General features: G+C 40.9%; 1 protein-coding gene across 1 annotated transcript; it reads right to left on the bottom strand.

Moving 5' to 3' along the window:
• Window positions 1-8,473: 8,473 nt before the first annotated feature.
• GPR143 (G protein-coupled receptor 143) lies at window positions 8,474-21,351 on the bottom strand (the record flags this gene model as incomplete). Its single annotated transcript, XM_080613927.1, has 8 exons — window positions 8,474-8,773; window positions 10,089-10,206; window positions 12,718-12,826; window positions 14,164-14,273; window positions 14,728-14,820; window positions 16,265-16,359; window positions 19,309-19,418; window positions 21,108-21,351. The coding sequence occupies 8 exons, from the start codon at window positions 21,349-21,351 to the stop codon at window positions 8,474-8,476; spliced, it is 1,179 nt and encodes a 392-aa protein (XP_080470053.1).
• Between the last annotated feature and the right edge of the window lie 4,356 nt (window positions 21,352-25,707).

Here is a 25,707-nt window from a genome sequence, read left to right as displayed (position 1 = left end):
CTAGCACATTTCTGCCTGTTCTTTGTTTCTGCAGTGTCAGAGAAACAAGCAGAAATTATCAGTGCTCAGGTGAGGTGAAAGGGACTAGTCTGCACACAGCTCTAAGCTGAGAATATGTCCCACAGCTTTCCTCGCCAAACCTTACCTAAAATTCACTTTTAGAAAAACCACCAAAACCCTGGTCCATTTCTTAATCCAAATCTGATCCAGTATCATACAATTACAGAATTAACTTGGTTGGAAAAGACCTTTAAGATCATCAAGTCCAACCATTACCCCAGGAACGCCAAGACCACCATTAAACCGTGTCACTAAGGGCCTCATCTACATGGTTTTTGAACACTTCCAGGAATGGTGATTCCATCACTTCCCTGGGCAGCCTGTTCCAATGTCTGAGCACCTTTTCGGTGAAAATGTTTGTCCTAACATCCAATCCAAACCTCCCCTGGTGCAGATTGAGGCCATTACCTTGTGTCCTATCGCTTGTAACTTGGGAGAAGGAACTGAACTCACAGCAGCACCTCTAGCAGGAAAGAAAACAAAAATAAGTGTATCACATATTGCCACTTGGTCACTGCTTTCCACTGGGACAGCAGCAGCAGCGACATAGGCACCTGCATGTCCCACCACCCTGCTCCCTGTGGGAGGATAAATGTGCCTAGAAGAGAGGAACAAGTCTCAGACCCTTGTGGCTGCCTGTGAGTCTTCAGCTCACCCACTTGTGCTTTTCACGGGTCTCCAGTTATTTTACATCAGCCTCATTACCACCGAAGTCATGGAGCTCAATAGCATCAGACCCCGGCAATCAAAGAGAAAGACCTCTATTGCATTTAAAGATGCTTGCTTAAAAGTTTTTGTCTTTGGAAAAGAAATATTTTATTAATGTAGATGTGATTTATTTTTTTCTTCCATTTTAAATTAATTCAGACATTACATTGAAGGAATCTAGGTATACCAGCTTTCAGACTATAAAATTCCAAGCACTTAGGAAAAAGCCTCCTTATCTAGCCTGTGCCATATTGTTCTGAGTGTAATTGCATTCCTAGGAGATGGCTGACCGCCTGACATGAGGCATTAGCAGAGCTGGGCTGTTACCCAGAGTACTTAGCATGGCTGGGGGAATGCCTCTGATCCTTGGCAAGTCCTATCTGGTGCCTTGAGGACAGAGCTGGTGAGAAGAATCCCGTGCTGTCACCCCGTCACATGGAGGCGCATGACCAAGGGCATGGTGGGAGAATGTCCTTTCATTGCCACATAAAATGTGGTGCTCCCTCGAGAGCTTTAGCCTAAAGAGAAAATTGTGGTGTTGCTTTTCTTCCTTTTCCTCAAGGAAATCCATTCAAGATCTGCTGTAGCACGCAAAACATGAGCAGATGCTATCATGTGGCTACAGCTGTGATGAATGGCCGCCAGTGTTTTCATGCTGTCCTGAGCCTTGGTGCCCTCTGAAGGGAGAGGACTCTGCAAGGAGAGCCCAGCCAACACAGCAGGATCCTCACATGACACAAGAAACCCTGCTGCATTGTTTTAACCCCTGACTTTAAAACCTACCTCTTTGAATAAGCATGATGAAAGAGGTCACATTTGATTTTACATATTTTCAAGACTTCAAGAGGCTTACAGATGCATCAATGGGTGGGTATCTCAACAAAGGCAGCTGGAGAGCATGTATCCAAGGCCTTCATTTACCCTCTGAGTCCCTCCTGGCTATGCTGTGCGAAAGCATTCAGTAGGTCATGGGAGGCAGAGGAAAGCTGGTGAAAAACTAGGGTAGGACAAGGCTTCATTGACACAGGTTGTCTTTGTTAATAGACATGCCATCATCCTGCTTTCCAAAGGGAGGAACCCCTTAGGGAGAAATCCTTCACTATGAGGGTGGTGAGGCACTGGAACAGGTTGCCCAGGTAAGTTATGGATGCCCCATCCCTGACAGTGTTCAAGACCAGGATGGACGGGGCTTTGAGCAACCTGGTTTAGTGGGAGGTGTCCCTGCCCATGGCAGGGGGTTGGAACTGGATGATCATAAGGTCCCTTCCAGCCCAAACTATTCTATGATTCTACGATCTCAAACTGTCACAGCTCTCCTCCAACCCTTAAGACCCAGTTTCCTTCCCACAGAAGTGAGGGCAGAGGCTGCTTGAATCTCTTCCCGGTACAACACCAGCACACAAAAAGAGACCCATGATCTCCTCAGGAACCATCACTCATGACAGGACACAGCCACAGGCAGTAGTGAGCTGTCTCATTGCCAGCCTCCCCTGCTCAAGGTGCTGGCTTTGCAAAGAGACAAATGTCTCCTACAGACATTTCACTATGAAAGTAACACAGACCCAAAAGTAACACGTCTATGTTACTTTCACCACACCGCGCAGCTTTGGGCTTGTACACAGCCAAACTCTAGCTCTCACTCCATGGACTGGTTTTATTGGTCCAACTTCCCAGATACATTATAGCTTTTTCTACAACTAAGGGTGTGATAGTACTTTGGGCATAAAATCAACCTACTGTAATGCAGCTAAACAACGGATGCCTTTTTCTATTAGTTCTTTAACACAGTGTTGCATTTTCACCTCTCATTCTGCTTGTAAAAGGTACTTGAAAGACAAAAATGAGAAAAATGTAGGCTCAGCCACACAGTCCTGTAGAAGCAAATAGAACTAAGAACATATTAGGGTCTATGTCATTATAAGTGATCACGTTAATGAATGCTCCAATAAATACAATTGGCCTGGACCTGCCTTATCCTATACCAACTTGTTCAAACACACATGATGTATGAGGCATTGAAGGAGCCCGTCAGCTTTATTTTTTTTTGTTATCAGCTAGTCACTTCACAAAATAATCGCTCCTGCAAAACACTGAGAAACCTGAACCAATTTACAGGGCTCTAAAAGCTCCCTAATCCTGAAGGCATTCAAACTGTGATTTAGAGCTGAGCTTTCTACCCCTGGGATATATTTCTATATTAGTCAGAAACACAGGCTTTTCTGTGTGTGGATGCCACCTTTGGGTCTCACCGATGCTTCCACTGCATAGTGTCTGACCCAATTCAGAGAGCCCTGTTGGCTTTGGCTGGCTCCATCAAGGTGACCCAGCCCCTCATCCTTCCAACCCTCACTCTAAAGATACCATTAACAGCAGAACATCTTGTCAGGGCTTTCAATTACACAGCACGCACAAAAACATACCTGTGCCTGCTGGTCCTTTCTGCAGATTGAGTCATGCAGGTTCAAAGCCCAGCAGATCCTCACTGCACATGCTTAAACATACAGAGACTCTGTAAGGGTAGGCTAGCGGGGAGCTAATGATAAACCATCACCATGGGGCTGTCAAAGGTCTAGGAATGGCTACAGTCCTTCTCTCTTTAGATATGATGATCTGATTTCTTCTCTAGGACTCTTTCAACTCTGTATAGTGTGAGAACACATAAACTGGAGAGAGCCAGAAAGTCACACAGCCTTGTGAGGTGTGTGGAAGAAAGCGCTTTAGTTCACTTTGATGTTTTGTTTTGGTGTAAACTCAAATGCTATTCAGTGAATTTGCTCAGCCTTTTGAAACTTTTACCTACAAATGCTTCAATGAGTTTAGCTCTCTGAAGTCAGCCTTTTGAAAGCCCTGAATGCTGAAGTGTTTGCTTAGAGAGATGAAGTGGGAGAACCAACTTTCCATACAGCTCACAGTGTATCCGAGGGAATAGGAACCACCCAGGAAAACAGATTCAGATGCATCCCTGGATTTGACTGTGCTCCCTATTTTTCTCTCAGTAAGACTGTATCTCCTTCAGCTGCCAGCTTCAATGTCCCTATAGATGCGTATTTGCTCCTTAAAGGATGAGTAAGCCAGCCATCATCCGACTTGTTTTAAAACTACATTAACTACCATGTGGTTTAGTGATTTCTGTCGGGGATTACTGTAAATCTGAGGAATCTGTGAAAATTAAAAAAATGTTAGAAGATCAGATAACTTTTTGTAATGAATACACAAGGACAACCTCTGAATTACAAGTCCAGTTATACAGGGAGGAGGGGATGTAGCATTTAGCATTTCACTTTCTGACTTTGTGCATGTCTTTGGTCTACAAGACCAGAGGAAGGGCTTAGCGAGAGGTGGAGTTAGGATTGTGGTATTCAGACATATGGAGGACCTCATAAATGCAGAGCTTTGGTCTGCAAGAAGTCTGCCTATTAAGCAGTCTATTATGTTCTAGTGCTCGTATTTCAGGTTTGCAATTAGCCTAAACATCTGGCCAAATAAAATGGTAATTAAATGTATGAGGCTTGCAGGTCAAATCCAGTTCCATAAGCCCTCTTCCAGCAACAGAGAACAGCTAGGAGTGTATAAGAAAGTATTACAGGATATGAGAAGACGCTCCCCGTGGAAGCTTTCATTTTATCTTTGAGGGCTTAAAAATAAGTTTTGGGGAATACAGAGAACACTTACAGTGTGTGGATGGATTTGATAAGCCGGCTGGGAGGCAAGGAGGGTGTTAAACAGAAGCAATTCTGCTGCACTGCCCTGTATGCATAGATAACCTTTTTATGAGATTCCTGTACAGCAATTTTATTTCACTGCATGGATTCAACTACTTTTTTTAATTTACTTTTTTTTTAACTTTCAATAAATTCAGAACGGCTTTGTTGTGCTCCCACATGACCCAGATACTGACAATTTTTATACTCTCAAAACAGCACTTTAGCCACATGTATTTTGTTAATTAGGCAATATCTGATCTCATTCCCTATTTAGTTCTTTGAGTCACACCTTGCTATTCCACAGAAACAGCTGCATTCCTGCTCGTGAACTGAAGAACTGTGCGACTGTGGAAGGGAACCCTTCCCATAGACAGCGTAAAATGAAGACCATAGATTCTGACTGCATCTATGAACTTCAGTATTGACAGGATCTCCCCCTTAGTAGCCCAAGCCATGTTTGAAGCACACCTTAGAAAACCGGTAGTAATGCCAGATACAAGCACTTCCCACATTTACCAGAGCAGAGGCCAGCATGCTCCTAGAAACACGTGTGTTTGAAGTGATCATAGGCTGGAAATCCAGATGCTGGAATTAACATGCTATGAGGGCTATGCAGACACAAATCATCATGAGAATGAAAACATGGATGTTTTTCTATGTGCTGACAAAAGCACAGATCCTCTCAGTGGTGAGTGGATGACAAACTTCAGAGGACAATATTTAGATCACTGTATCAGAAGAGACGTGGGCCAGTCAGGACATGTGAGGCAAGATCATGAGGGGACAGGAGGGGCATCCATGAAAGCTGAGGGGAGATTGTGAGGGGAAAGCAGGGGCGGCCATGAGGGGAGATCATGAGGGGAGAGCAAGTGCAGCCATGAGGGGAGAGCGGGGCAGCCATTAGGGAAGTTCTCGAGGGGAGAGCAGGGGCAGCCACGAGGGAAGATCATGAGGGGAGAGCAGGGGCAGCCATGAGGGGAGTTTATGAGGGGAGAGGTGGTGCAGTCGTGTCCTGAGGGGACAGGAGAGGCAGCCATGAGGGATGAGGGTAGATCATGATGGGACAGGAAAGACAGCCAAGAGAGTTCAGGGGAGATCGTGAGGTGAGAGCAGGGGCAGCCATGGGCTGTGAGGGGTGGCCATGAGGCCTCATCTCTATTGTGTGGGTCCACTATGAGGGGGCATATGAGGTATGTCTATGGCTGGACATCATCGGGCAGACACAGGAGGAGATCAGTTTGCCCTTAATGACATGGTTTAGTGGTGGGCTTGACAGACCTATCGTAACGGTTGGGCTTTTTCCCAAGCTGGTTGATCCGACGATTCTACAGTGCACCCTTGCTGACCCTTGGAGCACACCCTTAGCTTCCCCCAAAAATGAAGCTGGCTGCAGCAGCCCAAGGCTGCCCCATGCGCAAGCAGCAAGCACAGGCAGCAGGGACAATGGGGAGATGCACCTCAACAGCACACTAATGATGCAAGAGATGGGCAACCCTGGCAGCTCTTGGAGAGGGCAATGCTTTGCCTGAGCTGTTAAACAGTGAGGTAAGAACAAGCTCTGTGCAGGGTGATATTAAATGTGGTCGTGGTTACACATGAGCAGAACCAATTATCACCCCATTTTAAGCTGTGGAGGAATGCCTCACGCATGCGCCAGAGACTGGGAACAGCAAGTAAGGAAACTCCTCACACCTACTTCTAAGTTAAAAACCAGTTTCAGTTTGCTGTGCACTGTCCCATATCACTTTCTCAGTGCATCAGAATTAGGTCAGTTGTCTTTCTTAAGCTCTTAAATGAATCCCGATTTTTCATGATGACATCCCAATGGACTACTAATACATAGACACACCACATACATCCCAAGCACACTTTGAACGAACAAGAACAAGAAAAGCAGGGGAGTAAAGCAGGGCCCTTGCAAGAGGCTCTCCCAGCCACAGGAGTGCTTCAGTACCAGCAGCCACCAGGTATTGCTCAGGGCCTGCTCATGGCCCTGGGGCTGGGGCTGAGGCACTGTGTCTGCCCCTGTCCCATGTGTGCCCTGGAGCAGCAAAAGGAAGGTGGGATTAGTTGTTGAGCTCTCACAGGGCCTCTTGTCTGTCACCTCCCAAGTGCTTTTGTGCCACATGATTGTTCCCGTGAAGTCAGAACCTGTTCATTTGGGTTTAGGGTTTTGTAGCTTGGCCTACACCCTAGCATCTGAAAAGGTTTACCAACAATTCCACCTCCGCCTTTTTCCTGCTCTTTTGAAAGCAGTTGTGATGAGTATTGCACTGAAAATGTGGTCAGTGTTTCAAAAGGATGGATATAATCTGCTCCCAAGGCTCTGTGCTTTCTCTTCATACTTAGCTAGGAAACAAATGACTGTGATGAAAAGAAAGAATCTGGTGATCTGCCAGTATTTCTGACAACTACAACAGCAATATAAAGCCATAAACCCACAAAGGTTTCTACAGGGCACAGTGTAAAAGATTTGCTACAAACCAACCACAGCTTTGTAATGATCTGCCTAAATAATTATCTGATCGTTTTTTAACACTGTCATATCAAAAGATCAGTTTAAAAGGCAATTTATTTAAAATAGCAAATCAATATATTTTCTGTATAGTTTCTGCTGATCCTGCATCTCAAACCATCCTGGGAGTCCCCTGAGTAACACAGCAACTTAAGCTTCACGTATTATTGCACTAATCTTCCAGCTGTCTTTAACAAGATATTTATTTTACAATAGCTGGGGCTGAACTGGGTTGGAAAAGAAAGGTGTGGACAGCCAGTGAAGTTCAGCCAAAGGGGATGTGAATAGGGTTTTAAAAATAGCTTTTGTTTTACGCCCGGCCATGGCCACATGCTGAAGGAAAAGGGGGAGGCTACCTGGGCTCAAGGGCCTTCCACCATGCCATCAAACTGTATTGTAAACAACTTCTAGCATAAACAGACTTAAATGGTACTAATTTTACTTCTGACATGAAGTTAAAAGCCTGCGGTAGACACGGTCATAATTTTTTTCTTAACTTTCAACCTATCTGGGGAATTGTTACTTTGGTACTTAGGGCACTGCACCATAAAAGGGATGTCTCTGAAAAGATGAGGAGAATGGATGTAGTATCAATTCATTCAGGAGATGAAAACATAAAACAGAGCACACCTCAGAGAAAGGACTATTGATTCTACTTAACTCTGGTTTTCGATGAGCACTCAGATCATCTAGTGGTTTTTTGCAAATGTTATCTCTTAATACAGCTGCCATTAACAGTCATAATCCTGGTAGACAGGTACATATAAGGATCAAATTGAACCCATGTTATAGTCAGTTTGAAGGGTTATTTTTGATTGAACCAGGAGTGAACTGGAACCATTATTCCAGTGTGTTTATGGAGTCTAGGCTGGGCCTGATTTTATTTTTTTTTAAGCTGTCAGCTCCCTAGACAAAACCAAACTGAAAATTCATATACACAAGCTAAAATAAGACTATGTAAGTGATATTCTACACAAACAGGAAATATTTGTGCTTATGTCAAAGTTTGCTGTCACTAATGCTTTACCAGAGTGTCAAGGCTGGAAATGTTGTCTCAGAAACCCCAAAGCTGTAATTTTTGGTGAGGAATTTAATGCTAAGCAAAGCAAGCAAGGCAAGAAATTTAAATCTCAGCGTATTAATAGTCTATTTATTTAAACAAAAGACTCTTCTACCACATGGAGGTTACAAGAGAGACTAAAACAAAATGGATGAAAATCAACCATAAGAAGTAACATTGATCTTTGCAGAGATACACTCCTGATGAAAAAGGATCAGGCATTTATACCTGTTAACACATATCCTGTAAGGTAAATGAAAATATAAACCATAATATCTTGGCCTCACACACTCCCTCTTTCTCTCACACACAAGTTATAGGAAATGACATCAAGCCATTGGGCACAAACGTAATTCCAGAGCATGCAACAGTTTCAGACAATGACGTGGGAATGTCAGAAGTGGAATCCAGCTCTGTGCTTATAAACTACCAGCCCTGGTAGATGGGAGAGCTCCTAGTTAATCTGTCATCACTGCTAGTGTTACCTTCAGACATCATGCTTATAGCCTCATCGGTCTGTTGGCTGTCAGTTGCTGCTATCTTCTTTGAATCATGGATGTTGTTCTGGTAGTTCACTGGTGAGGGATAGGTATTTTCACCCACAGTGGATGAGGACATTGATTCCCAGGGTATTTCTCTTTTTCGCCATTTTAGGTCCACCCTCCATCCTGTCCAGCCATAGAACGCTAACGTGAAAAGGAAGCCTTGCATTGGGTTAAGAACCCCCTAGGAAAGAGAAGTTCAAAGGGATTTACACCAGCAAAGCTCCATTTTCAACTCCAGCAAAATACCAATACTCTGATATGCTGAGGCCATCACAGTGAACAATATGGATTTCTAGCATTAATTTTAGCTGGTCAATCCCCTGGTGTGTTTTTAACTTTCCCCACAAGCTCTAGACATTTTTTGTTCACAAAAGCAAATATTATATTTTTCGCTAGAAGCCAAGTCAAATACATGAAAGTAGACATTGGCATACTCCGTCAAGCTTTTTAAAATAGCAGGAATTGATCTGTCTGGAATTGCTGCAGGCTCCTGAACCAGTGAAAATGTCCATCAAAGTGGGACAGAAAAACAGGGAGAGACACTGAAAAAGAAAATCTGAAGTGATTTCCCAAAAAATTATCTCTGTTCCCAGAGCAGTGGGATGCTTGGCAAGTAAACGGCTTAAGCTGTTACCATTTTTCTCATGAGAAAAGAGCAAATTATTTTTACAGCCAATTTAAAAAATAGCTCAGTTCACAGACCCAACCTCTTGCTCTCCAGGTGAGCAAGAGAAAGGACCCTGTCACATTTATGTGTTCATTCCTTGTCAAAGGAGGAGGTTGTATCAAATCTGTTGCACTGCTTAACCCTTTAGGACAAAACTGCTCAGGGACTTAACTACACAAAGCATGTTCAGGATTTGCAGGTATTGAATAGCTTCAGAATAAAATCTTTTGGAAAAGGAACCTGCAATATCATGTCTGAAAATCCCTTGTCAAATTTTCCAATAGGAGAAGAGAGGGTAGGGTACAGCAAGAGGCTAGCATCTTACAGCCATTTTTTGGTTTACTGCTTTCAACATTTTTTATGTATTTGTCCCTAAATATCCAAAAATCAAGATACAAGATGCAATTAGTCATTATAATAATGAAAACTCTGGTTACAAACAGACAATTACCAGAAAATTACTATTTTACTGGAGAACCTTCAGGAATTGTGGGCAAAAATTTTACAGCTTGCATTATGGCAGAGGTTAGCAAGGTTAAACTAGGAATCATTGTAATGCGTCTTAAAATGGGCAGGAATCACTCACAGAGAAAATGCATAGCCTAGTAAATGGGAGAAAAAGTTGGCCTTTGGTACATTTCTGGCAAAGTGTATATGTGAAAAGCACTCACAGTGACTGCTCCTTCCTCTCTCTTACCTTCTGCCTTTCTTCCTTGATTTTCAGGGTATTTATATCCCCCAGAATCATGAATCATCCGCTAGGCAGGTGCTGTTCCACCAGCCTTAAAAAAGCAATTTCTAAAACTAAGCAATGTCACAGCTGACCTACCATAATAATCCACGTGATCAGTGCAGCACTTCTGATGTTTTTCAGGGGTTTTTCATTGATATCTGGCTGCATTTCGAGATAGAACAAAAGGCTCTCATTGATGATATTGGATGACCAGCTATTGCAGGAGTAAAGAACAAGACAGTTATATATATATTTTTGTATATGCAAAATATGCTTTAACTTCAAATTATAAAAATTAGGGTCACTAATAAGGACAGTGAGTTTTTTTTAATATTAAGACTCAGTCTGATGGGATAGTTGGTCTCTGAGATCATGATCAAAAACCAGACACTTACCTACTAGCCCAAGCGTAGACAAAGAAACCAATATAGCAACCGAACCCAACAAAAATAATAACTGAACCTTATCATTTGATCTTGCTGCAGAACAGTAAATTGTAAGATAAAACTGAGATGATAAACAACTGTGATCAATAATGGGAACATCATGCATGCTGACTTCTTTTGCTTGTGTCTTAAAAGGGAAGTTCTCAAAGACAAGGAAACCAAATATATGCATACTTGTAAAAAGCTGCAGGAACTCTAGCTGGAGTTAGGATTTCGGGTTAGAATAAAACAGATTTTAAAATTATCTGTAAAAAAACTATGAAGCAAAACAAAAGTTGACTTTAAAACCCTTGAAAATACCATCACATTTTTGGTAATTTGTATTCTAAGGAAGGATGAGCATAATCAAGCCTCATGCTGTGAAAGAAACTGAGGATATTCTACACTAAATAAGGGTTATAGCAAACATCTCTAATTTTTTATGACTTCTAAACCAGCATTTCTTTATAGTTCTACTGCAGCTTCAGAAAGCAAACCATCAGAATCTGTGTTATACTTTCTGAAAGGGTTTATATATGTCCTTCCTGCAATTATGTTTTTATCACAGTGTAAAATCTCCTGTTCTCCCCTGCTAAATCTGCAGGCATGTCTTGTATCCACTGTTGCCCCAACCTGCTGTCTTTGACTAACTCATCTCATATTTGACTTCTGGGATGGAAGGGCATCTTTTCTGAGCTTCTGGCATGGGACTACCTCTGTCTTAATCTACAGTAACCTTTGAGAGAGTTTTTACACTCTAAAGCTTATGTTTTACCAGGAGAATAAAATCCAAAACTAGAACTGTGACTATTTTTTTCATAGGAAAACCCAGAATGAGACGTAATGGAAATAAACAAATGTTCCCATTGTGTCCTTGGGGAACTGATCTTTCGTTTTTGCTCCAAGACCAGCAAGCTGGCCACCATTCCTTAGGTTGCAACACACTGCTGTGGTGCCTCTAGGCACTTTCTTTGCACAGCCCTAAAAGCCTAGCTATATCTGTCCTCCTTGTTATTTCAGTAATTTCCAGAAAGCCATGCTGCAGGACCATTTGCTGCTGTCTCCCTCCCTTTCTGGCTACCCCACACTTCACACCAGAAACCTTTCTTCCAAGCCAAGCAGACTCTGTTATTCCTCAAGAAAAGACAATCGTTTCTCTCCAGAGCTCTCCAGTATACAGCAGCGAGAAGTTAAAAAGGCAGTCTTTCTCTCTATTCATCCTTTTAAAGCAGTTAACATGCATTCATGTCCCTGTGTATAAAGAAAGTTAAGTAGTTGTAGAGACTGTTCAGCTTGGCCAAGTCATTTCACTACTCCAGGACCATATGCTTTCTCCCCCTGTTGCTTGTGATACCCACGCAGGCAGTAAAAGCTTCACAGCAGTGACTGCTTCTTCCTAGATCATTGTGCAGACCTTTGTAGAGTAAACCACCACTCTTTCTGGTGCATCTATCGCTGTAAGATTGCAGTAAAAAACATTTTCACAGTTTTGCTGTGTGCATCTAAAGACTCCAGTTCCAGTTACTACTCCAGAATCTTTCACACTGGATGGTGCTGTTGAAGCAGAGGAGTGGGGGCTATGGGAATGAAGCTGCACCCTCCCTCCTTCCCCAATTCCCTTGTTCCCTTACCTCCTCTCCTCCTTATCTTTTTCCTGTCCTACCCCAAAGCACTATTTTCATGGAGGAAGACAGAATATTAAAAACAACAAAAACAAAAACAAAACAAACAAACAAACAAAAAAACCACAAACAAAAAAAACCCCAACCAAAACCCATTAAATTTCTTTTCTGGCATATCACCTTGTGTTTCCAGTCAATATTCACTCTTTTTTTCACACACTTGGGATCTGCAGACCACATACGTGACAGCATTATCTAATCATAGTCAGGGCCATGAAGCCAGTCTTACAAGCTTATTTATTGTAGGTTTTCAGTGATGTGTTTGGTGACCAGAAGTTCTGAGAAATCTTGAGTACAGAAAGCTGTCTATCAGCCCACAATGCTGGGTAGCTGCTGTTCCAGGCAGCTTTAGTCTATGCCCAACCTTTTTTTGGCTATTGTTTCTTGGGGTTATTATCTTCCTGCTGGTTAAACATTTTTATCATTTCCCCACAGCCTTCTGATGCTACGTGAGTGATTCAGCTACTTTGTGAACTAGTTTAGAACTACTTCTTCCTGAGACACCTTCCCTTTCAAGCACAAAGAAAAACAAATGAAGCAACCCATCAGACTATTTTTACCCCTGATCCACTCTAGCTGGGAAAAAGGTAGTTTAAAACAGTATAATGCACCTCTTACCAAATAACAAATACCAGCATAATTTTGAAGAAGCGGATCTGGATCTCTGTCCCCAGACGTCTTTCATTCTCTGTGTAAATCCCTTGTCTCCCTTTCAGTAAGGAAGCAACTGGAAAGCATACAATCATGTTCATTAATATACATGGATCTTGTTAGTTATAGGCACAAGGATCCAGAAGATAGATGTCTGTAAAGAGGGAACAAAGGAATGGATGGATTTGTCTCCAGCAGCAGTTTAGAAGCTGGAAGGACCATCATCAAGGAATCTCAAAAGTACATCCATTATGGATTCCTAAAATGAGTGATATCCCACTAGATCACTGCATGGTTTTTCTTGTCTCAGTCCCACTGAAAACAGAAAATAGTATGGTCAGCATATTTTTGTTTTATAACAGAATGTAATGCTTACAACTCCTATATAATGTGCAATATATTTATTATGGGATGTTTAGAGTAAATAAAATACATTCTATCCTATTATACACATCACATTTCATTGAGTAATTGATATAGCACTGGCTACACCTCTAAAACTTCAAGGAGTAATGTCAGCAAAATAGACAGCTATGCTACATGCTGTTCAGATATCATGAGGAATATACATATGCACAAACACAAATATTCTCAGTGTATATTTTCCCATAAAAGAGCAATCTTTTATAGAAACAACTTCTTAAAGGAACAACTGTTCCTTTGAAAATTAGCATTCCTGAGGGATACAAGATGCATGGGATGAAGACTGAACTGAGGACACAAGGTCCTCTGTTGCTGTTTTTATGTATTCGATGCATAGATAAGTATGAATTCAGGTACTGCAAACATCTAACACTGGTCATATTACATGCAAAGAATGCACTGAATCTGTGGCTCTTTTCAGTCTCATTTCTTCAAAGCACTGGATAATAAATTAAATGGGAACTTTAAGATTCCATCTGAGTTATGTACAATTCCCATTTGTTTCATCATCTCAGAATCAGAAGTGATAAAATTCTGATCATATTTTACTTCCTTTTTTTTTTAGCTCCAAGGCTCCTAAGAAGTTAAATCAACTATCAGATCTCACCAATGTTAGCTTTGAACCAGAATAAATTATATTCTAAAATCCAGGTTGGTACCAATACGAAGTAGAGTAAAGCATCTGCTATACACTGCATCAAATACTTTAAATTGAGAGTAATGTAGTAACATAAAAACACCTTTAACAATCAGTAGTAAAGGTTTTACACAGCATAGCTTAAGTATGTCATCAGAGTGTCTCTAGGGCAAATTTCCCATCAAGATGATATCTTCATTTCAATAGGCAACTCCCTCCCAGCCTTCATTGTATCTTCATAATTTAATGAGGAACATTACTCCACATCACTGAATACACAGGCATGACTTTTTACAGTACTGTTATGTTGCTAAGTAACACATTCTGATTGATGATGGCCATTAGGAACATACCTGCTGATACTGTCCTCCTAAACAGGATTGGGTTGACCACCAGCACTAGCAGGAGTGGGGCGTAGGTCGTGATGTAGTGTGGGATTGCATGCTCCAAGCCATTTTCACAGCTGAGAAGAAATTATTAACAGCTTATACACATTTTTTCCCTACAGCTGGCAGTTCTGGCTATTCTATGTCACCTTTAACTTAAAAAAAATAAAAGGAATGAAGCAAACAGGTGCTAAGCTTTTAAATCACAGACCTTTACCACCATTTCACATGCAACCCAATTTTTCTCAAACTTAAAGGAACAAATGCAAAGCTAAAACCAGGACTGGGAGAAGAGTGGCTCATAGCAGAAGGTGTATCACAGCCCTGTAGCATGCCTAAGTGCCTGTATTGCTTGGCATATACCCTAAAACTCAGGCAGGTATTTCTACAATACTCACTGGCTCAGTGGAATGCTTTTCAAAGATCAAAAAAGCCAAACATTTGGATATCTGTCTCTAAAGATGACCAAAAGACAGTCAGATGACCACTGAGTGCTATGGTTTTGCAGTCTGTTCCCAGAGCCCTGCTTACCTGGAGAGAGAAGGGTAGTAAAGTAGTGTAATTCCCTCCACACACAGCATCACCGCGAGGCCCCATGTCATCATGTGGTACAGCACAATTGTACTGCAGGAAACAAATAGGATAGGCATAGTTAAAGATACCAAGCCTTACACCTTCCACATTACAACATAAAAATAGTACACTCACTGAAACAGAGCTTTACAGCTGTGAAAGGGTGCAGGACAACACTACCAGTACATTAAACTGAGAAAAGCAGGTGAGGCTGGGGGTCCCTTCAGCAACAGGATAAGCCAAAGTGGTTGTTCAGGCTTGCACACAGAGGTCCCACATTCTCCAACCCTTATCCCCAGATCTCCATAAGGAACCCCTGCATTCTTTGTTTCTCCTTCAGAGAGCAAAGTAGGGGATTAAAACTTGAGTGGAGCTAAAAAGTCAAATAAACCACTCTTCTGTAATCTGCAGAGAATTATGTTTAACTTTCAAAGTTAGATATTGCTCCCATCTCAGGGATATTCAGATCTGTGTGTTAGAAAGTTTTTCTTTGTTTACTCTGATCATGGAATTACATAATGGTTTGGGCTGGAAGGGTCCTTCAAGAGCATCTAGTTCTAAACCCCCTGCCACAGGCAGGGTCACCTTCCAGTAGACCAGGTTGCTCAAAGCCCTGTCCAATCAGGCCTTGAACACAATCAAGCCCAAATATAGACGAGTTTTTTGGTTAACAGGTATGGGGGAAGAAGGTATGTCCCAGCTGTTTCAGACTAGAACTGTGCGACTTCTCAAAATCAGGTTTATTCTCCATAGGCTGAAGTTAATTCAAAAATCCCCATTTTGATAACATCTGCCAGAAAAAACATGTCTCCAACACCTGATTGCTCAGTACTATCTGGGAACAGAGTCACGTAATTCCATGTTTAGCAGTAGCAACTGAAGGTCATTTTGCCTTTCTAACAGCCAGCTTAGAAACACCTCATATTTTCTGTCCAGCATGGTACTTTCCAAAGCGTTTAGGTTCTTCTGTTACAAGCATTGCAGAAAAATGTATAATAAATATGTAAAATTCTCCTTTAAAACTTTACAAATGTGACCAGAAGTGTAATAATGACAGTATTGAGAAGGAGATAAGATAGAAAATCTGAGGAATGAACTGTATGAAATGCAACACCTCCTTACACACACTTTTATTTTCAGGTTAACACTTTTTTTCTTTTTCCCTGCAAGAATCAATTTTAAGTATAGAGTAGGGACAGAAATAGCTATCTTGCTGCAATAAAGTTTATAGAATCCAATCTGCTCCCTGTTTTTCCAAAGGTTGAATGAACTCAGCTACATTTAAATTCCCATTAGATGTAAACAAATCAATATTTGAGCATTGCCTTGGCAATTTCAGCATTTAGCACACCACTCGTCCATTTCTTTACCTGGTAACCGTATGAACATCAGATAGTTGTACAAGCTTCACTTAACACACTTAGATAGCCGCAGGCAAACACAGATATACATTGCTGGAAGGAAATCAACAAATTCAAAGTTTTAACGCTGGTACCTCAGTCCTGCTGATCTTCTTACCACCAGATAAGAATCAACGGCATAGCAAAACAACCACCAGAAGCCAGCACTATATAATAGCTGGATCCACATCTGCAGGGGAAAAAAGTGCCAAATGTCACAGCTGCTTCTCAAGGACCACTTGGGACAGGGGAGGGACTCAAACCTTTAGCGTGGTGATTTGTTCTTTAAATGTGCATTTTCCAGCTAAAATTACGAAGTATGAAATCTTGCTCAAAATCACAGGAATAGCATTGCTGTAGCCAATGGGTCAAGTCATAGGTTAATTGAAAAGCATTTGCTTTCACAGCTTTTCCTGTTGTTTAGAAGACCTGTTATTTAACTCTCCAGTGCTAACCTTCACTGTTGTGAGTGAAGCCCAAAGATATTTATAGTGAGGAAGTTTTAATTTTAGGTTAAAATTTTAGAAGTTTCTCAGTAACTGAAGCGTAAGAAGATCACTGAGGTCAGTCATCACCCCAGTGTGCATATATATTGTGAGTTCTACATGTGAATGGCATATTCCTCATGTACAAGATACCAATTCAGGGAATGGTTATTAACAAAAAAAACGTCATCAACAAAAATATCCCTCACCTTCTGGAAAAATTACCCATACTGAACTCCCTGACTGATTTCTTCAATAAAAATCCAAAGGCTACAGTTTCGAGTCAAGTTAAACTCCACAGCATTCACGAGGTGACCTTAAGCATTTTTCCCATGAGTCTATATAAGGGACCTTGCTTTGCCACTGTTTATCAACGCCAAACTTCTTCCCATAAGAGCTGGCTCTTTGTAATAATTTGGAACTATTTTAATATTCAGGATACCTTCCCTTCAAGCCCTCTTTCAGTACTCATCTGGACATTCTTTAGCATGGCTCCATAGTAGCATAATTTTACAGCTGGAAATCAACATACTTGTTACTGAGCCAAACCGCAATGAATATAGATCTACCATTCTTTCCTCCAAAGACAAGTCAAGCTGGGGAATATTTCCTTTCACCATGGGTGTAGACCCTTCCTCTAGACATTTGCAGCACAAATCAGTCAGTATTTAATTCAAACACCATATTTTCCTAGTGCACAGGGGTCAGAAACTAAAATCCCTCTTTCTTTCTAATGCACTTTACCCATAGCACTCAGCATGTAACTTCACCTGCATGTATTTGGTGCAGTTGAAAAATGCACAATTTACTATACACTCACACACAAAAATAAATTGTGGGGTCTTTCCACCCATAAAATCCAATATAAACAAGAATGCTTCCAAAAATAATATAAACCAGATGCACTAACACCCTTAAAATCTTCATATGCTATCTCACTTTTTAGCAAAATGACACATTTTGCTACAGTGCCTGAGAGGGTACCCCTCTGCAAACCAGAAAATGTTATTCAAAAGAGATACCTAAAGGCCTCAGTATTTGCAGTTTGTATTGGCTTATGGTTAAGTGAAATAAAACAATAGTGCTAAAAGAAAAATAAAATAGAAACAGAAACATTTTACTAACTCACATGAGAATGTGTATGGGGAAGTGAGTGGAAGGAGGGTTATTTTTCATTCCAATATAATTAAATCTAAATTTAGCAAATGACTCAAATTACAGTACTTTGCTGGAGCCCAAGGAAAGGGAAATAAAAACTGTGGTAGACTGCTGTGTTGCTCACCATATACCCTGAGATCAAAATGACAAGCAAATAGCCTCATGTAGTATCTTTATCACTGTTTAAAAATACTACCTTTTGTGTTAAGGGCCAGAAATTGAAATTTAAGACATAGGGAAACATGGGGTTTCAATAGAATATTCTTTTTACAAGGTGTTGATGGTGTTGGTTTTCTCTTCCTCAAAGAAGAAAAAAATCCATTTGTATCTGATATGCAAAACTTAAACATGTATGACGGAACTGAGAATCAATAGATACATACAGCTGATATTTAATTCTACAGAGCAACATTATCATGTCTAAAATTGTCATTATATAGGCATATAAGGTACAGTCAACTCAATTTGGCACATACTGTTTTATTTTAAAACTACTGGGGCAAAATAATTTTGTTTACACGTAGCATATTATCTTCTACATTGTAAACTTGGGATTGTAAAGCTAATACTGCTCATGCATGAATTCATTGGGCACCGTAAGTTTCTATTGATTTTGGGTAGAGTGATAACCTGTCTTAATTGTCATTCCCCATGTTTTGGTATAACATGGCCTTTCTCTTGTACAGTAAACTCAAATTATATGTCTTCGACTGTACTGTGACTGTAATATTTGAAATTGAGTTTTAATCTGCACTTTTGCAGATTTACATTTTCTTATTCCTGTGTTCTAATCCAGAAGATACTTAATTAGACTTGGCCAGATGTAGTCAATGAATGTCCATATTAGCAGGAATCTGAACTGTAATGCTAAGAGGCAGGGACAGACCTTCTGCCAGCAGCTTTGCATCTTTGGGTATATTTATTCTGCAGTCCCTCTGTGTCTAAAACAGACACTCATGCTGCAAAAGCTAATTTGAGCTACCCAAGTTGCTGGTTTCAGCTGGTCCCTGCTGCCACCGTGCAGGCTATAATTTCTGCTGGAGAAGGTGGGCAGAGAAATACCTTCATGCTACGTAGCTGCTGGAACATTGGTGATGGTGTGCCAGCACAAACCAAACCAGTGGCTTCACAGCCCACTTGGGAATGCCCATACCCTATGCCTCCATAGCCCTGACTTTGGTACAGATGTGTACCAAACCTATCCTAGTATTCCTGTGACAAGTGAGTGCAAAAAGCTTGGGACCTGTGTGACTGATGCTGCTCTGCATCTTCACGTGCACTGTGTGACATCTAGCACCCTGCCCGCCCTAATCCAGGCTTTCGAAAGGAGGCATGACCACACTTGCAGGGGTGTGGCAGAGGCTGAAACCATCATATTCAGGCTCTGACTCACAGCCAAATTTCCTTGCAGATGCAGTGGTCTGCCTTTCAGACTTCCCATGTGGAGGAACTGTCAACCTGGAACAGAAGGAAGGGGAGACAATCTCTTTACCTACCGCACTCCCCACGCAGAAAACAGAAGGCCACACGTTGGTCCCGTTCACCACAGAAATGTTAGCTATGAAACCTGGGAAGCCTAGCCATACACTTGATCTGAAGATCATACCTGAAGAAAAAAATGTATTAATGCTTATTATTGTTGTTATTATTATTATTAATGCTTATTAATGCCACATATTTCACATCACAGCCCAGATTTTATGTGTCCACAGGAAGGCTATGGCTGCAGAGGGACACAGCAGGAACAACTGCACTATTTGAACACTGGTGTAATTGCTCAGGGAATGTAGACCCAAGAGTCTGAAGCTGATGTGACTTGAAATGTTATGTAGATTAAAATCCCACTTACTTACAGATACTGTCACACACTTCCCTAAAATAAACTGGGTGTCACTTAACTGATTGACATACAGCAGAAGCTATTTACAATTTTACCAGCATACAGTCATACACTAATGTTTATTTCTCTATAAGTCCTCGTTGCAGAAAAGAGTTACTGACCACTTTTCATTGTCTTCACTTGTACAATCAGCTTTTTTCCTCTCTGTCACAGGACTGAATAATGAGGGCACTGGTATTGCACAGGAACAATACCCTTTTTTTTTTTTTAAACAAACTTAGAGTTTGTTAGTGAGATTTTCTGGGTTTACTTGAAATAGGCATTGAAGCACCAACATATAGCAGAACAAAGCCACCAGGCTTCCCACTAGGAGGGAATGGTTTCTGACCCACCAAAATGAGTTTAATTCAAAGACAATGATGGATAAATAGTTTGAGTTTGCCAGAGAAAGAGAAAGGGAGAAAATAACTTTATCTTTTGCTGTCCTCATCTAACTGAAAGGACCTTTTCCAGGTGAATGTACATGTTTTTCCCATATCTTTCTTTTTTTAATTTCCCCCTTTATGATTTGTTTCAATATTGGTACTTACTATGTACCATGAAAGAACCTGGGTAGGTATAAAAGGGGAGAAGACCTGAAATTCCACTCCCTTCCCAGACAGCAAGAGAGACTAACAAAACAGCACTACTTCTGTTATCTAATGTAAGAGAAAAAATAATGTTATTGTAGAAACAAACTCATCCTATCTTTTCATAGCATGTGTCATGGTAATTTATACCTAATTTGGCAGTAAATGCCATAGACTGACAGGACAGATTTAGACACATTAGTTTCATTTTGGCTCATTAATTTTGTTTTATTCTCTGTTGTTTTATTCCTCCAGCCTATCAGCCACGGTGCCGGCAGCAGGCTGTCCTTGATAAGGGAGCTCTGCTTGCATTTCAAAAGCCTGTGTCCAGCATGATCTGTATAGAGCTGCAATTCAAACTCATTTGCTGTCAATGTGATGTGCCCAGAGAAGTGGCTGGCATGCGAACAAGACGGCAAACTCTTTCTGAGAGGATTTAAAGACATATAGGAAGTGTTCTTCAAACGTAGTCCTACAGATTGGCTGTTTGATGTCACCTTTAGTTTTGAATATGCTGCCTCGCCTCTACTTTTATGCCTTACTCTGAGAACCAGTCCCTGTTCTAAATTTTAATATGCTTTAAAGCAGATTTTGGTGTAGATTTTTCAAGAGCTTTTACCTCTAAAATATAACTACCAAACACGACCTTTCTCCCCCAAAGGCCCATCACTTACTGTTCTCACTTGGCCCAAATCTGCATGCCAACATGCAGCATGTTTCCCTCAGGAATCTCTATTGTTCACTCACCATCTTCATTTGGCTGTGATACCTCAAAGCAACAACAGCCTACTACAGAAAGGGTAAGGGACATCAAGCTGGCACTTACCTAAGCTACCAAGGATGTCACAAATGGAGATAAGGAGAAGGATGGTGGAAGAGGAGGAGGCTTTGGGCATCTTCCGTAGGCTCTGTCCCTTCTTTGGCAGGAGCTGCAGGATGGTCAGTAGCAGACTGATGGAGGAGCTGCCAATGCAAACTCCACAGAAGACTTCAGGCTGGAAGTTCATCACTAGCTGTGTAGCTGCATCCTGGTTCGGGCAGCAGTAGGTTTCTAACCTGGGAGAAGCCATGAAGCGTCCGGCTGGTGGAAGGGGCCCCACGAGCAGAAGAAAATGCTGTTGCTTCCCCAAGGCAGCATTCACTTTTTCTTCACCCTCCCCATTAGTCCTCGGTGGTGAGAATCACGCGATTGATGGATCATGTGCTGCTGCTGCTGGAAGTAAATCCCCTAGAGCTGCCTTTCTCAGCCTCTACTAGCAAGGAGATCAGATCCAAACAAGAAAACACAGTGTAATCTGAATCATGCTCTATGCTTGCTCAGAGCCATTGGCAGCAGTTCACTCACATATTTCTGCTTGCATAGTATGTGATAAAGGAACTTAAACTCTTCAGAGCATTGAAGGTAGTTTAAAATAAATAAGGATGCAGATACCAAAGGAGAAGCATTACATTTTAATTGTGTTTCTCTTTATCCCCATCCCACACAGCACCCTTTAATTACTGAAAATTAATTGAAAAGATGAGTCCAGACACAAGCAGTCCCAGCCTTTATAGGGAGGAGCAAGGCTGTACTTTCACACCCTAACCCCAAATCTCAGTTTTAGTGATCCAACCCACCCATCTTTTTAATTAAAATTAGAAACATGATATCCTATCACCGTAGAAAGAGATTACATTTAAGAAGACAATATTAACCTCATCCTATTTAAACCACAAGCACAAAAATTCTTCTCTTTAGTCTGTACTGTCTGCATTGGACCAGCTTGACATGGAAAATACCAGAACGTTTGACTTCTCAAGAACCTTTTTATTTATTTTTAAATTTGGTAAGGGTTTAACATGAAAACAGGACCTGTAATATTTGATTTTACTTTATAAGCTAAACAATATCTTAGTAGACACAGCAGCAAATACAATCATAAATACAAAAAGGAACTCTTCCAGTCTCAGTTGCATTTCAAACTCCCTGTGTCAGCTGTCACCCCTCCAAAAAGCTTGGTTGTAGCAACATGGTCAGGAAATACAGGAGGGAGCACTGCCAAAGAACTAAAGTGAACTGGATGTTCAGTCATGGATTTTATAATTTGTCCTTGTAAGAACAAACAACCTAACCTTTTATTTCTTTTTTTTTTTTTTTTTTCCAAATGGCCCAGAACAATTTAGCAGAATTATAAAGGTCTGGTGAATGATAGTGGGATGTTTTGCAAGCAGGGGTTATAAAACAGTCTTCAGCCAGTAAGTTTGCCCATAGTAGAGAAAACATCCACCAGTCCTGAGTAAAATGGTACCTGCCAAGTTTTTCACTGCACAAGATACCTTATACTTCATCCCAGAACAAGAACAAACCCACCAAGCTCACCAGCCTGCTGATCACTGGTAGTGGCCATGCAGCCTCCTCATGCAGGACAGCAGTGTCAGGGCTTGGGTGGCAGGTGGAGCCCAGGCTGCCAGGCACATCGTGCATCCACCCAGCCTGCTCCTGAGGGACTCTTCAGTGCTCTGCCCAGGCTACGTCACCTCAAGAGCAGGATGTTAGCTTCCAGATTCAGACTCCTACACGCAGGTGTCAATCCATCAGCAAGGTGTCTGCACTCCTGCTGTAATCAGTCAAGATCTTCAGCAGATAAGCTTAGAGTCTAGACTTAAGTCTAGAGAGCTGTTCAGCTCTTTCTAAATTAAATGCACATGGTGAGCTGAGTAGGCTCCAGTAACTATAATGGGAACTGAGGCATAGGTATCATCGAAGACTCTTGAAGTCCAGCCAGCTGAGTTTGAAGCTGAATGTTTTTGCTGGATGTTTTTGCTCAGCATAAAGAGATCTTCCTGCTCCATAGACGAGGACAGGGAGTGACCTGGATGTTGCAATCCTATGTTTTGTTATTGGCATGTATACAAAACTATACTGGGGACAAGGTTACACACTAGATTGGCCTGCTCCAGAAATACAAACTCTTGTTGAGGTAAAGGAGAGTACCTATGCTCTACAGTCAGTAAAGGGCTCCGTTGTCAGTACAAGGTGGGGACTCCTCAGAATTTACTCCACCTCCACTAGAGCAGCAGTGCACAGAGTTGCCAGCTCTTTGACAAGATACTGCATTGCAATCTACCTGGCTACTAAAGAACAATTAAAACAATTCTATAAAGACAGAATATTATTAAAATAAAGCCATCATACACCACATATGCAATGCAAATACATATAAATTAAAGTAAATTATGTTTGCTCTCATTTGAAAGCAAACTTATATTGCCCTGTTTACAACTAGAACAGCAAAACTTGGATTATTTCAGAAACTGCTGAATAGAAGCCTTTAATTTCCACTATCAGGTTTTTAAATTGTCCTCCTCACTATTTCTGCTGCCATTTTCCTTCCTTCCTTCAAAAATCAGAAAAGCATGTCAAGTTGTTACCCTGATGGTTTGTTCTGGCTGACAGGTGGAAATGTTTTGTGTGTTTTGCTTTTTCTGTTTATCATTAGTTTCCATTGATCCTGACTCTGATCTTCTAGTTTTCCCCTCTGGATTTACCATTTTATTATTTTAACTTCTTTCTGCCATTTTGAAACTACTTTCATTTCTCAATTTGCAGTCTTACACTCTAGAGATTTTTCTTTTTCTCTCCACAGTTTCGCCGGCTGTTTTGCCACCTATTTTTATTGCTTTACTTCTCTGAGTGGAAGAGTGCTCTTCTGGGTCCCTTCCCTCATACTCTCTCAGGATTTGATTATGCAGTTACTTACAGATGGAGTAAGTGATTTTTACTGGAAGCAAAGCATATGACCTGTGGCATACCTAATACAAAAAGAAAATAAAGTGAGTCATGAGTGAATGGATACCTGGCATGATACGAGTAGATGTGTCCTTACATGTGGGCATCTGAGGCTGAATGGGAGATGGATATGTCAAACTAATGAGCCACCCAATATCTCAGCTGATAAGATCTAGCTAGTCTCTGGCCCTTGTTGCTGGGCTAGAAGTATAAAGAGTCAGAACAGTCAAAGAAATTCAAAGCTGGTTTGGCAGTCTTATACCCGAGATTAATTTGGCTTCTCATGATTATGAAAATAAGAGGATAAAAGCTGGGGACAAAGGCAAAGAAAACAGAAAACTAATGAAAGTAAGAGAAGAGTTATTTTGCCTTGCTAAGAAACATTATTCAGTATTTGATAAAACTTACATTGTTCTACAGGTCCTAATTCCCTTGCCTCTGAAATTACTGACACAGTTCCCACTGCTGCCCAGTGGTAAAAAACAGACACCGAAATACAGAATGTCTCATTTCTGCATCAAAGCAGGACCCTTAACCAAGTGGTGTAGCTTGCAGACAACCATTAGCACACATATGAACAACATTAAAAAAAAAAATAAGAAAAAACCCTGGCATTGTGAATACCTATCAATCAAGCTCACAGTGTAAATACAACATTGCACAACACTGAAAATTCCAGTCCTGGTTTTGTACATTGGCAACAGAGAAAAATACTGTGCTCCTTGCAATAAAAATAAGCATGTACTCCATACACACAGCTTTTAGAAATGCCTGCTCATGCTCTCCTTGGACCTCGGACATAATGTTTCAGTCCAGTCCATGGGCTTGCCTGCTTCTAAGAGAAAGCAACAAAAAATATGATAGGCATGCATTTCTGCTGTTAAGGAGTGCGCTTGAGCATGCAGTTACAGATACTTTAATCACTGCTTTAATTAAATCTGGGACTACAGCTGTTGTTTAAAAAGAAGAAGGGAATTTATGCATATAGACACAGAGGAGGATTTATTTCTGTTTGTGTGTACAGTCCAATGCATCACTGACTGAATTTACAGCTCCCAATGAAGATCTTAGATACCTTACAAATGTAAAAAACTATATTTTGTCAATGATTCATGACCTTCTGGTCTTTTTACACATTACCTGACATAACAGATTCCAAACTGACAAAAGTTGAGTCTGTCTTCAAGCTAAATGGATGCAATAAACCAGTTATGATCTCCCCAACAGATCCTACAATATGTTTCTAAAGACCTTAACATACAAATCTTCTATATGCTTAGCATGGTTCTTCATTTTATCCACACAGACTTTCTACAATTAGATTTAGTTTGGAAGAAATGATGTGTCCTCCCATAATTACCAGTACTAGTTTTTAAAGCTAATTTTAAACTGTCATTAACACTTCATGCATAACTGAAATGAATGGGGAAATTCACACCCCATTATTTCGATTTCAAGTTTTCTGTAAATTAGGTAGGGATATTGGAACAATAATGATATTTAAAGTGTAACACCTGCCATAACAGCTACAGACTCCATTAAAAATAACTGGAGAAAAACAGAGGCATCACTTCCCTTCCCTCAGAGATTTTAATATAATTACAGAGTTGTAAATTATTCGTTTACATTTAAGTGTGCTGAACATTAATTTAAAAGG

This window comes from Psittacula echo (genome assembly GCF_963264785.1).
Source record: "Psittacula echo genome assembly, chromosome: 3".
In the NCBI taxonomy this organism is placed as follows: Eukaryota; Metazoa; Chordata; class Aves; order Psittaciformes; family Psittacidae; genus Psittacula; species Psittacula echo.
Note: the sequence above shows the minus strand (reverse complement) of the source record. Positions and strands in the feature narration are given on the sequence as shown.